The sequence below is a fragment of the Anabas testudineus genome, chromosome 15 (assembly GCF_900324465.2).
Source record: "Anabas testudineus chromosome 15, fAnaTes1.2, whole genome shotgun sequence".
Lineage (NCBI taxonomy): Eukaryota > Metazoa > Chordata > Actinopteri > Anabantiformes > Anabantidae > Anabas > Anabas testudineus.
This window is the reverse complement of record NC_046624.1, coordinates 9,114,458-9,129,270: the sequence shown is the minus strand read 5'-3', so window position 1 is coordinate 9,129,270 and position 14,813 is coordinate 9,114,458. Positions and strand designations below refer to the sequence as shown.

General features: G+C 39.1%; 1 protein-coding gene across 1 annotated transcript in view; it reads right to left on the bottom strand.

Moving 5' to 3' along the window:
* The window catches only part of eys (eyes shut homolog), a 124,304-nt gene that overhangs the window by 31,258 nt on the left and 78,233 nt on the right, over nucleotides 1-14,813 (bottom strand). Inside the window, exon 39 of the mRNA XM_026355998.1 lies at nucleotides 7,874-8,017. Coding sequence (XP_026211783.1) covers nucleotides 7,874-8,017 — 144 coding nt within the window. The remainder of the gene's footprint in view (nucleotides 1-7,873; nucleotides 8,018-14,813) is intronic.

The following is a 14,813-nucleotide window of genomic DNA, read 5'->3' as shown; positions in this document are numbered from 1 at the left end:
TATGATGTAGCAAGAGGGGGAAGAGTCTCTCTGAAAACAGCTTCACCACATTGATAGTCATTGTGCAGGTTCCCTGTGTTCTGCAAACTCCATGGCCTTGATTGCAAAACAAGAATATGACCTCAACCTGACGGTGAAGACCAGAAACTGTTTATGTTTAGAGCAAATACAGAATGTGAGACCGGACACCATTATTAGACATAGCACTCCCCAGACCCTTGTACATTATATCACAATGGGAGTTTCTGCCAGACTAGCACAGAGTCCTGCAAGTGAGACAGTGCAGTGGGGGAGCGACAGCAGAAGCATTAATCCTCCTACACAGGCTAGGGTCTTCAGTAGGGAGCTGGGAAGAGAGTGCACACCAGTCGTGCGCCTCTGTTTGAGAGAGGACATGAGCAGAGGGCAGGCAACATAAGAATGCAGCTCTTTTGAAGGAGACAGAGACTGAGAGGGAGCCTACCACTCTTGTGCCACTGTCAAGGAAGACATGGTTGCAGGGCAGAGGACAGAAGAGGAATGCTGGCCTGTTAGGGTGAACTAAAATGCTTCAGCATTTTCAACAAGGCGCATTTCAGGTGAATTAGAGAGAGTGACACAGGGCCTCAAATCCACAGGGAGCTACTGAGTAGGAGCAACACGTACAGGGCTGACCCCTTGGATTTCACAATAGCACCGATAATTGAGCTAGGGCTGTCAGAAACGGGGCTGATGTTGCTTGCTTGTTGCGTTAGGAGGTGTTTGGACTGCAGACAGCCTTTAAAATGCACATGCACTATATGTATAATCTCATATCAAACAATGGCTTGTGGAAGATGATTTGGACACCAGAGCACAATGCAGCAAAAGCTGAGCTTGTTGTTTCAAGGCTGGATGACAACTGATATGAAAGCTCTGAACAATTCCTCCAGGGTAACAAGGGCAGAAAATCCTCATCTCTTTGTCGTGGGGAGGCTATGCTTTGCTGAGCTGCACTCAGATAATGCATTTTCTAAAACTCATCTTAACTCGGTCATAACTCGGCAGGGATACACTTAACAGTGTCATATTACTGACCACTCTTACTGGACGGACCGCAGGAGGAATATCGTGTTCGGATAATCCACTGTATCATTATTCTTGTTCTGCAGACTGGCAGGAGTCCTACCGCTTGACAAAATAGCAGCAGTAGGGACAAAGTAGGAAGCCAAAGCATTATTCATTGAAGTGAAATGTTGTTTTGTTTTTTTTTTCTGCAGCATTTATATATATTTCTGAGTCCAACATATCCCTACAACTGAACAACTAATAAAAAATCTTTATTATCATTGCAAAACCACAGCAGCAGTAAACAACTTCAGTTACTCCTAAAGTACCACTTGGTTTGGTTTGGTTACCAAAACTGCCCTTTGGCATTCAAATATTTTAGGTAAAAACATGGATCAATATTCATATCTAGTTGTTTTCCATTGATCAACCTACAATGAATCTGGACTGACTCCAACTTGTTTAAAATGCTGATTTGTCTTAACGAGAATGGGAAAATTTGACCTCCTCTCACAAGATTGGTCTCCTGTTTTTACTTGGATGGATAAAAATGTAGCCTGTTGACTGCAAAATCCATAGTACCTGTGGTTAACTGAAATAAACCAGAAGCTGAAGTAACTTTTAATTTATTCTTCTAAACCATCGTAATTTTTCTAGTTGTCTAGATCTTTGTATTTTTAATATCACTTTAAATGTTACATTACATTAAAGGGTGTTTACGTCTTTCCATGATGGGAATATAATGCAAACCGGTCAAATAGCATCACTATCTATGTACTCAATGCTAAAACATGCTGATTAAATTAACACCTCAATGACAGTGGCCACAAAAGTAAACATAGCAAGCATCATAAAAGCCAACTTCATAACAGAACTGTGGCACTGGGCTGTACATGTGTACGTAACAGAAGTGGACACTGACTCTTCAAAACAAGTTTGCTTGCTTGAACGTCCTGATGTAATGTTTCAGGATTTCTGTACTGGCAGTAGGCCAGAGCTCAGGAGAGCCGCTGGACAGTAGATATGTTAACTTTCTGTCTCATGTCCTCTTACATATGTGAGAACCACAATAATGTTGCTACTTATGAGTAGATGATGATGAAGATTTTTTTTAAATGTGTTTGTGGATGTGATGTTTCAATAATTATCTATTAAAGTCACAGATTAGTTTGCTGTATGTTACTACTAGCTTCAGAGACATCATTTGCCAATTTAAACCATATATTTGGCTGGTAAATGCTGTGCCTTGTGATAGTCTGAGTTAAATCCCAGTTCCTAGTGGAGGTTTCTCATGTTCCTCTCTTGCATGCAAGTCTTTAGTGTGCGTCATGGAATGAGGGCATCTAGTTTTTCCTGCTAATTCAAAGAAACAAGCCTTTATATACCAAGTTTCACCGCGCTGTCTTAAACTATTATTTTTAACACACATCGTTTTTTTTTTAAATGTGGTGTGGTGAAGAGAGCTTTTAAAGGAAACACTTTTCAGATGTGATGAAGGTGTGCTCAGGAAAAGCTTTCAAAATGTAAGGGAAATCTACATCAGATGTTTTCTACCGCAGAAATATTTTGACTGCCAGGGACTCTTTTTTTTTTTTTTTTTTTTTTAGAGGTGCACACACATTTATTGTGGCTGAGAGTAAAGTAAAATGTAACTTGAGGTCACCAACAAGCAAAGATTCAATGTTTAATACTTTCATTTGAGGCTTATTTTCAGCAAAGAAGGATTATGACTCTCAAGCAAGCAGCGAGTCTCTCCACGTTGTTTGTGATGCTGGCAGGAATAGAGCAGCAGAAAATGAAGTCACCTTGAAGAGTGGGAGAGATTGAAATGCGTAGGACCGAAGGTTTTCACATGCTTTGAAGACGCTATCGCCAAAACAATACTGTAAACATACTGTACGTCTTCTGTATCCTAAGTATGTTCACTGCACTGTGAATGTTTACATGTTGTGTTCAATAAAAACATGAAAACATATGTTTGTGTACTATTATTTTAAGCCCAGTGTGTTTTTCTATTGTTGTGACTTAGATGAAGATCAGAGCACATTTTATGACCAATTCATGCAAAACTCCACATAATCCCAAAGGGTTCACATACTTTTTCTCGCCACTGTAAATGGAAGCACAATTTCACAAATGTACTATACAGCAGCTGTAGATGAAGCTTCTGCAAAGTCTGTGACCAGAAGGAAATGTGTGAAAGTCTGTATCTTATTCTGTTTTTCTCAAATATGTTATTGTATTTTGGAAGAAAAACAGAAATATAAAAGCCTGTCTGTGCGTATAAGTGAGAAGTAAAGGCATAATTATGCTTAGCACATAATCATCTACATTATTGTGAAACCAGGTTCAAGAGACTCTGCAGTTAATGAATGCAGCACTAAAGACAACAAAAACAACAACAACAACAACAAAAACATACAAACACAACTTCCATTTGCAACAACAAGCGTCTGTCGCCCATTCAAATCAGTCGTTTCCAGTTAGTGCCATAACTCATTTGTTGACAAACATTTACTACAGACGTCAATCTCGCAACGTCTTTTATTTTTCTATTTTTCTTCTGTGAAGATATTGTTCTGTGCTGTCCCTATGGCCCTGTTACTCTGCGCCGAGCCTAACGGAGCATCCGTCCTTTTGTCAGTGCCTGTCACCTGCTCTCTCTCGTCCTCTCTTTATCTCTCTCCCACCCCACCTCCTTGTATTTCTCTTCTGAAGCTGACAATTGAAGTCCAGAGGGAGACTTGTGTGTTTGCTTCGGGGAGAGGTGTAAGAAAGGGGAGAGGAGAATAAGGAGCAGGTACTGACGAAGAGATTCTCCTGCATCTCAATGCGTGTCTTTTGGTTCTCTTCTGATTAACTTTGTCTGTTTGATCTCTGGAGTCTTCTTTTCAGCTCCTATCCTCTGATGTGAAAAAGATGGCGCACTATAAGCCAGGAAGCATTACTAGATAAAAGCCACTGTGCCCTCTACATATGCTTTCTGAAAATTCATCTCTCTACATGGCGAAGGCACACAGTCTGCATTCTGGCTTCCATATGCTGCGGCAGTGGCATGTTGTAATTATGATTGATAATTAAATTTATCATGGATAAACTAATCTGACTAATCTGACTAAGTCTGTGAAGGCTTAGATAAGCAATATCAAAAGATCAACACAGCTCGATAACTGGTGGCGGAGGATACACAAGATAACTAATAAAACAGAAGGCAGGTGAATGATGCTGCTTGCTTAACATCAGGCATCTAATTCACTTGCAATGTCACAAGTGATAACTAGTTCCAGGAATCTTCTTCTACCCAACTCCAATAAGATGCTCCTCAACCGTCCATGGAGAGTTAATTTCATCAAAATGAATATTTACCTTATTCTGAATGCAGCTAGAAATAAAACACAACACATTTTATTAGAGAAATCCTGAAATGCTATTAAATGAACTATTTGAGCACCATTATAAAGTCTGTAATATGAAGAGCATTACTTTGGACAATGGTAAAGGTCTGAAATGCATTTCAGGAGAAAAACACGACTTAAAAATATAAGCTTCAGTTCCCAGCTGCATTGGTTTTGTTGTTGTTTGCAATTATTCCGCCGCTCTATTCTCAAACCTATCATTTCAAATACAGTATATTAATAATAATATCATGTCCTGCAATTTCAAATCAACAACAAATCATAATAATAGACTTGTTTAACTTTCAGGGGCACCAACCTTAGAAAAAACACTGAAATCCTATTAGCGAGCTATTAATTCTGTTTCAATATAGTAGTTCTCAGTCACTTCCTCCAAATGCAAAAAAATGCACTTGCACACAGTGAGACAATCATCACTTGTTTTTTTGAAGACACCTAGATTTGGAGCGTACTGCTCCAAACGTACTGCTTTGTTAGTTATTGAAGCTAAAAAAGACAATCCACATATTCATCAAAGTAGGAATGGACAAAACCTGTGGTGTATTGCAACAATTCTTGGGTCTTCAAATGCAAGTGAGGGGCCACGAACCTGTAGACAATGTCAAAGAGAAGAAGATGATCTAGGTTATAGCAGCAAGATAAATGTTGTGATGTCTGTGCCTGTTTGGTGTGGTATAAATCACCCGTGGTCAGCACACAATGCACGGTGGTTACTATTGTGCTGGACTTGCACCTGAATTTCAGCAATAGCCTCACATGATCAAGGTGGATGGAGATTTTTTATAGCAAAGAGCCGCAACTGTGGTCCACTGAGACACACAGATGTTTTTTGGAGTCATTAGAGGACCTAGAGCTCAAAGAATCTGTGTAGTGGCTTCACATCTAAAGCTGGCTGGTAGTTATTATATGCATAGTAGTACATTGTGAGAACAGACATACAATACATGAATAGAACAAAGTTCTAATCGCTCAGCTTTTTCAACCCGTAAAAAAAAAAAAAAAACAAAGCTTCCCAAAGCAATGCTCTATTGTTGTGAGGGTCTACTCTGTGGATGTCTGGCCGACCTATGCAAACTTGCTGCTGTAACAAAGAAGAATGTGTGTGTGTGTGTGTGTGTGTGTGCAGGTGTGGCAACAAAGGAGCTGGCAGGAGGCATAATGTGGCGCGCACGGTTGATGTAAAGGGTGAGCTCTGTCCTCCGCCGCCGACGTGAGCGACCGGCTCTTGTCTTCTTATGAGGATTTCTTTGTTCGCTGGCTTAGGTTATGGCTCAATCATAAGCAGCAAAACAACAAGACAGACAGCTCGCAGCTGTCCACATCAGACAAAGCTAGCCGTTGTCTCTTCACCAGAGCACAGCTTACGTCCGTTCTCTCACTCCGCTTGACAAATATAAGTATACTGTACGTCACCAGACTCTGAACGTGGTGGAAATCTAAAACTAAATATTAGTATTTATTGTAGCATTAGTATAATAATAGTATTTTAAGTGGCACCCATTAGAACAGAAGGTCAAATTCTCTAAAAGATGTTTTATAAAAAAGCTTCCTTGCTTTTCTTTCTGTAGCCTTGGATACCCAGTTTGTGTCCCACAACTCCCTGCAGCATCAATAGCTTACTCATATGCTGCTGTACACAGGTGATACCTTTTTATTGGTTATTTTGCACTGATAAGAATATATGAGCTTTATCAAAATAAAATATACAGAAACACCACAGGGAGTTGCTTTAATCCACTCTTTTACTCAACTCGCAACTCTGTAATCATCGCCTGCATTGTGAATATCTTATTGAACTTTCATCAATTCAGACTTCATTCAGTGTTTTCCGGTATTTTGTTTTTTTTTTCTTTTTCTGCCTTTTCAATGACACCATGTCTGTTGCCAGGCACTCTTCCTAGCAAGAACCCAGAAACAGTATTATATGTAATCAGCCACTGATAAACAAAGCACAAGCTGACAAAGTCATTTCTGCATTATTCTACGATTCAAAGATGGAAGAGGTTGAGAATAATAACAGTGGAAAAAAAAAAAAAAAGCACTACAGTAAAAAAAGTCGCCAAGGTTGCCAGGTCAGAAAAAGGTTCCTTATTAATAACATGTCTAGACAGCTGCATTACAGTATGTCCAGTATGGCCTGGACATTGCTTTTGACAGCTTTATACCACATCAGAAACAACTCTCTAGAGCACATATTTGTTTTTTTTTGTTTGTTTTTTTTACAAGTGAATTCTACTGTAGCTGCTCAGAAAATATCTTGATCATAAGAGAACTATGCTTATTTATTTTCTTGTGAAAAGTTACTCTTATGTGTTCACAGTAAAAAATGAGGCTTTAGCCAGAAGGGGCATCATCTAGCTGGTCCTCCCTGTAACCCGTCCACCTACCAGCATCTGTTAAGCTTAAAATGAAATCCTGTATCTCATTAGTTAGCTTAGCATAAACAAGTTTTGATTTTAACAGCAAATCACGTCTTTGTCCATTTCTTTGCTAGATGCAGCGTCACCCTCAAGTCTTGTTATCACCATAAGCAAGAGTCAACATTACATTTTTCATAATTTTATCCACAACAACTTACAAGTGAGGAGGAGTGTGCATTTGGGGTTCAGCGTTTTGCAGAAGGGACACGTGCCTGGAAGCCCTACACTTAGTGGACAACCCACTACTTTTCTTATCCTTTATACCCAGCTAAGCAAACTGGCTGCTCTTTGCTTTAAATGTAATAAAAACAGTATTACACTTGGCAAGAAAGTCAATATGTCCCAAAATGAACTATTCCTTTAAATAGAAGTATTTGAAAAAGGAAAATGTGATTTATTCTGACCCTGCAAATGTTCACAAATGTCAGAAGGATCTTCCATGGTGACCTTTAGTGGTTGTTATTGGATCACAGAGCATTCCTACTTTGTCAATATTCACACTAAAACCTGAATGACCTTCTTATGAAAAGATACAACTCTTGTTAGGTTGCATTAATAATGATATAGCCAGCTAAGATTTTTCTTACTCAGTAAATATTCTGTGTATTTGTGTGCTCAACAGACTCTTTAGACTACTTGCATCATGTCTATTCAGGCCTTTTCATTTCTAACACAAACACACAAGTTATAACCTACTGTACAGATGTAGTGTGTGTGGGAGATACAGACTGCAACTGTCATCAAAATGCACATTTATCAATTATCCATAGCACAGAGGCAACAAATTAGCCACTAAAACATCATTATTACTTTATAGTACTTGGAGATGATGGCTTGTAATGTCTGCTATTGAAAAACAAAAACACAACAACCCTTGTGCACCCACAAGGACAAACAGTATGTGAGGCAAAAGGCACATGAAAACGAATTCAACATAATGGGCAAATGTTTTCATATTTTTTTTCAAGCCTTCATCTATACGTCTTTTACTTCTATGAAAGGAGTACTCACTGTAGAGGATGGTGCCTTGGGTGGATCTTGTTTTCACTGTCAAATACAGAGCAACAGCGGTGTCCTTGACAGACGAGGGCTGGAGAAGAGGCTGCAGCTCCAAATAAGAAGTGCCATCGAATGAGGGGATATATACAGTGGTATCTAGTAAGAAAGCAAAGCAAATACAAATTGGATAAATGTATTTTAATTGGAGCACGAAAATCGAGCAGTACTACAATGTTTCTTAGAACTAAATATTTTAACACATATATACTTGTAAATACTGTATAATACAATTACACTTGAATGCCATTCTAGTAAAAAGCAACACTACAACAACTGCTTTGTTTTTGAACACCAAGAATTGGCTGGTGTGTGCCTTCGCAGCACTTACAGTCTGCCTGTGAGCAGAGTCAGCAAGGCCCTGTCAGGGCTATCTGCTACTGTGTGTGTTATTTCCCACTGGATGACAAAGGGTATAACTTTAAGGAGAGGTGGAGGAGGTACCCACTCAGGTCATCAACTCCACTAGCCAGTGATGATCTGTTGGCTTTTACACAAAGGACACTGTACACCTGGAGGATGGCTTGCTGTTCTGGTGCGTGACAGTCAATTCAAAATAGGCCAAACTGGCCTCAGCTCAAGGGACTCTACCTTCAGAGTCCAGCTCTTGAGGAAAAATGCAGTTTATTCTCAGCTCAGGACTCATTATATACAATATGTGTAGGGCACCAAAAAATATATGAATACATTCTCTTGGCTCTAGTGTTCATTTTTTGGTGCTTTGATGTTAAATCAAATGGATTTTTTAAAGCAGACCTATGAATGATTGACAACATGTAGGAAGTAAAAATGTTTTATTTTATTTTTCTGAAGCCCTCCTGTTGTGGACTTGTGGCTTTGGTGTTTTGGGTCATTGTTCTGTAGCATCACCCAACTTCTACAGAGTAAAAGCTGAGGTACAGATATTCTCACATTTTCCTGAAGAATGTTTTGAAACACTTAGGAATTCATCTTCTATGGCCAGGCCCTAATTCAGCAAAGCAGGCCCAAATAATGATGTTTCCCCTACTATACTTTACAATACTTTTACAACGATGATACACAGTGAAAATGAAGTGCTGTGTGTTCTTTCCAAATAGTTCAATATAGTTTCATCAGTCTATAAAACATTTTGCCAATACTGCTGTGAAGTGTCAATGTGATCTTTGGCAAACTTCATCTTTCTTTTAATAATCAGCAGCTTCCTTCATGGTGTCCTGCCATAAACACCCTGCTTATTCAATGTTTTACCTACTGTAGACTCATAAACACAGATGTTACACAGATTAATGCAGAAAACCATGAAATTCCAGCAGATTCACATACTTTTTCTTGCCACTGTATTTTAAAAAACACTTCACACTTTATGAACATACAGTACCTATCCCGTGTATTGTCTTGTATTGGTCAGTCAAAGCTGGCTGTTGATCCTTTTTTGTAATTCTCTGTTGGACTAGTTGATCTGGCATTTACACAGTTACAGTTAGTGGGTTTAGTCGTGGCTCTATCACCAGGTAAGTGGTTTTAATGAGGCTATGTGTGACCATGATGCTATGTGTGACTGAAAATATCAGCAAGGTGAACTGTAGGGTTTGACAATAAGCACTAGTCAGTGGTCTAAGGGGCTGCACAGACTTGATTCAGTTTAATGATGAGTCACTAGACCAACATTCGAGAACCACTGATCGTACCATTTCTCAGATGGTCATAATCTTGTTATCTTCGCCTGTGTGCTCTTGCCATTTTCCCACTCTTTCTCTTTTCCCGACCAATCAGAGTAGATGACTTCTCCAAGTTGCACAGAAAATTATGTGGAACAGACATGACAGCCGATACTTCAAATTACAAAGAGAAAATAAAAACTGTTTCTTTTGTTGTGGAAGGAGTGGTTTCCTTGGGCTGAAAATGATAAATCAATCCTGTAATGTTCGTTGGCAATTTCTGAGTGAGGCAGATTGTGCTGGCTCATTTTTAAAGGCACCAGCAATTTACAACAAACACACATTAGATGCCCACAAAAGAGCTGGCAGCACCTAGTCAATGTGTTGGCAAAGCAGGAAGCTGACAACCTTTCATCAGGTCCCATTAATGTCAAACATGAAAACTGAAAGGCTTGCCACCCCTAAAAAGTATTTTTTTTTGTTTTGTTTGCGTTTTAAGTAATTATTTGTTATTTCTCCTAACTACATTTACAGAAAGAGATTCTCTCTGATCCTCGTCAGACCTGCCTGCACTGAGGGTCAACTACTATTTTATAAACTGAATAAAAAATGACACATATCATAATTTCATAACAGTCAATTGAGCACTTCCTGATGTAATTTTGCTGTTGAATAATGATGTAAATAATGAAATAAAAAGTGTTATGTAGTTCAGAAAGAATATGGGTTATCAGTGGGGTTAGATTGTAATGGAGAAGTTAAAGAAATGTTCTTAGAAAGAAATTTGAACCAAAGAATCTGACAAAACTTACCAAAATAAAAAGACATAAATGAGACAAAACTGTGCTTGGAACTTCCATGTTATTATTCATTTCTGGCCAACACCCGACTCTACATCACTGCTTCACAAATACAAGAAGTAAGGACATAAGGAAATGAGCCATAGAAAGAGGTCAAGATCAATACGGACTAAGTCTGAATAATTTCCTGTCTCACTGGCTTTGTCTTTTATGTCTAGTTCCTTAGCTTGTGGCCATTTACTGCATAGCTAATTTTTCTGATCACTTGGCTCTCCTTTCAGTGCTTACATACTTGACAAAATGCTTTTGGCAAGGTCTAGGACCTACTGTGTGTTTTTTTGAAGAGACAATTTATCATAGCTTAAAACTTGTGGCATGCCCAGATGAACTGGCTTTATCTTGACAAAAGCTGTCTTATGGTTGGCTACTTGATATCAAATACTCGCTCAAGCAGAGGCACTGCCCTGGATTAGGGAATGACCTATCAGAGGTGCAACGCCAGGTTCCAGACGCAGGAGAGCGAGACTCAAAGCTCACACATGCCAAGCTTCTTATACACACACTGTGCATAAAATGACCTACTAAGTCTGAGTGAGCAAGTATGTCTGAAGGTTTTGGATTGACAGCTTTCATAGGCTAAGAATTACATATATTTAATGGTCATGAACTAGTTAATATTATGATGTTTTTGATGTGTGTGTGTAATGATAGCTGAGAAATATGCATTTACTGTGTCTGTGCCAGTAATGCATTTGACAGCGTGACAACTGACATTTTAGCTACAAAGGGGAGTTTGAAAATTTACATTTGAGTTAATTTCTGCTACTTTTTAGAAGACAGAGTTCCCAACTTAAATTTCTTTAAGTAAATTGGCCTTGTTTAACAATAATATAAGAAGCTGCGCAGACAACTGCACAACCGACAAGATTCATCTTAGATACATGTTGTACGACATGTCAGCATTTCATCTAGGACACAAACAAGTCCACATCATTAGTCACTGGGTAGGATGACATATCTATAATTAACTGAACCGAGAGCAGGGGTGACTTGCTTTATTCGTCTCTCGCGGCTATTACTTAATTCAACAAGATGTGAGGACAAGGTTGTCACAGAGCAAAGTTGCCGCAGCAATACACATTTACAGACATTGTCAGCATGTAAACAGCCTCCAGACTCCGTCTGCGAGTTAATCCGAACTAGTGTTGCAAAGTACATCGCTGGATGGGTGCTCATGTGAGATTGCACTCAGTTAAACCTGGCAGACTGAACTGCTTTTGAGGAGGAGTAATTCCTCAAACTCAGCAGAAATGACTCCAAAAGGCCACTGGTGGTATTTAAAGGAACAGTTTATGAGTGTGACAAGTTGAGTATTCAGCAGGAAAAGGTTAAGGGAAAATCCCATGTTTCTTATGGTCGATATGAAAAAAAAAGTTTCAGTAAAATTATACAGTCGTGACCATGTATTGTAAAATCAAATTTCTGATTAGTTTTAATTTACTGTACTGTATATTGTACGTTTTCCTTACTAGATCATACAAGTCACTGTTGGGTATGGCAGTAGTTTTGATTAACTTTACACATACTGTACATTGAATTGCATGAATCATTATTATGTCACTTATTTCTCCTTTGGGTCCCCAGGGTTCACCTCTTCCTAGTGAGTTTAGCTTAATGCTTGCACATTGTCACACAGCCAATATGACCATGCATGTGTTATTTTTTGACACACTACCCTTCTCTGGAGCTTAAAGCTACAACGCTGGGGAATAATGACTGAATGACTCAATGAATCAATCATATTCCTTGTTCTCGACTGAGTGTTCAGAAGTTGGCCAAAGCTTCTTTATAATAATTGGTTTAGCAAAGCAGCTTCTCTGTCATATAAGGAGAGGGGGGACCGCTTTCCTCGACGTAGCTGTCTCCCACGGGAAAAACAAATGAGAGTGAAGTCTTAAAAATAGCAGCAGTTTTGTTACAGTGCCTGGAGAGACAAATCGCATTTCAGTACATTACTTAAACACCTGTAAATTAGCATTTTTAGAACACAAGGCAGGGGTGTCAAATAAGGGTGTCAGGTGCACAAAGGCCGCTTGAACCGCTTGACTGTTAACATATAGCTGTGGGCAGAGTTCTGTCGCATTACCATGTGTGCTGTAAATACAAGATTACTCTATCAGCCTACATCGTGTCACAATCATGTACATCGGTATGGAGGTGGTGATAAATCCAGTTTTCATTAATGAAACTCTTAAAATGCTAAGAGGAATTTCCTTTTGCTCGAAATACTCTCCAGGCTGACAGCGTGCAGCACACACACTGTGACATTTGGTGTCCATGGCAGTCGAAAGCTTTTGATTCAAAACCCACGACTGCTGAATGCATAGTGCAATAGTATAAGAGCTGCAGAGGTGGAGAAATAAGTGAGTAAAAGAAAAAATATTCCTGATAAAATACTCTTTCAGCACAACTAATGAGAATAATAAGCAAAGGTATGATATGATCCTTCTTCTTTTTTGATTTCACTGTTATTACAGGTCACTGACTACGCACTATGTGCTGCCTTTTGTGGTTGTTGTTGGTTACTTGTTTCAAAAACGTATCCTGTAATACTGTCTTAATTCTACACTTAATAGCCAGAAACAAAATAGAGTTTACCAGAATAAAAATACTGATGAGATGACAGCAGTTTTGGATAAGTAAACATGGTTAGTTTGCATTACGCTGTCAATAATAGGCAAATTAGCATGTGGCATCATCTGGCAACTTTTCAGCAGCTACTATGCTTTAAAAAATAGGAAGCAACTGTGGGACAAAAAGCTAATGTTGATCTAAACTCTGGTAGCATCCAGTATCAGCTTCTACACCATGGGGAAATGCTACTGTACACACTTTGCTATGTTTGTAGGTAGACGTTAGGTAAGAATTGCTTAGATTTGTAAAGATATTTTGTGCAAATATATTAAAAACCAAGAACTGAAAATATGAAAGATGTTATTCTGCAGTAAAATTATAGAGAACAATAAATCAGGGCAAAGGTATAAAACCATTTCTAAAAAGTGTTCCCAAGAGCGAACTGGCCTCAGAAATGGAAGAAGTTTGGAACCACCGGGACTCTTCGTAGAACTAGTTGTCTGACCAAACTAAAAAACCTGGCATGAAGGAACTTGAACAGGGAAGTGACCAAAAACCCAAAGGCAGGGCTGTTCTTAGGCACAGGCCACCACAGGCTGGAGGGGCGCCTAGAGAGAGGGAAGAAATATGTTGTGATGTATTTTTAAGAGTTTGTCATTCACATCCAGTACCCGCTTTTACATTGTTAAAACCACACTGCGCCATGGACACTACAGACAGACTGTGGAGGCTGACTCTTACATAATGTGACTTTTTTTTGCTATGTTTCATTGTTGTATGTTCCAAGCAAAGATTATGCTGAAATATGATCCACACCAATATAAATCGTGCTGGTGTCTCGAGTCTTAGGATATGAGTTGGTTGACTTAAGAGAAAAAAGCTTGGTCTAATAAACACGATCCACGTCCTGTAAATAACACAATGCTGTTCATGTCGTAGGGTAATTTTGAAGTCTAGGTAGCCAGCGATGAATCCAGATGTCGGCTCCTGGAATGACAGCTGTCAAAACTGTTCCACCGCGCTCCATTAAAACATCTTTCAGTTACAGTTATATAACCGCAGCAGTTGTTTCAGTGATATTTAGCAGCTGAATACAACTCTATAGAGCAGCTGTTAGTCTGGCATTTTGTTCACACTGAGGTTAATGAGTGTCTGTCTAAATCCTCTACAGACAATTAAAATAAATAATGTATTATAAAATGTGGTGAAAGGCCATAAGTCAAAGGCTTAAACTAAAACAAAATGACAGAGACTGTGATGTAGAGCCATCAAAAACAGAGATGAACAGTAATCTGCTAAGGTTACGCTCATATTGTACATAGATAATGATGTCTAGTATAAAATGACCAAGGGTCACGCTAACAGAGATTGAGAAGTTCCCTGCCAGAAGGATGACCATCTCAGCAGAATTCTTGGAGCTCGACAGATGGCATTTAATAAAAGAAAAGGTTTGGAGAACAATATTAAAAACATTTTCATTGCGCTGATGAGACAAAAATTGAGCTCTCTGGGTAGAACTCCCAGTGCTAAGTTTGGCAAACACCAGGCACTGCTCATCACCATCCTTACAGTGAAGCATGGTGGCAGCAGCATGGAGTTTCTCAGCGGCGGGGACAGGGAGATTGATCAGAACTGATGAATGAATGCAGGTAAACACAAATAAAAATCACTGAAGAAAACCCGAGTCACCTTTCAACACAACAACAATCCAAAGCACAAAGCTGAGGAAACTGTCTTGATTTGCCCAGCTAAAGCCCATCTCATGGAAAATATATGGTGTTGTCAGATCACAGACGTCTCTAAAGATCCAATGAGAAGAAT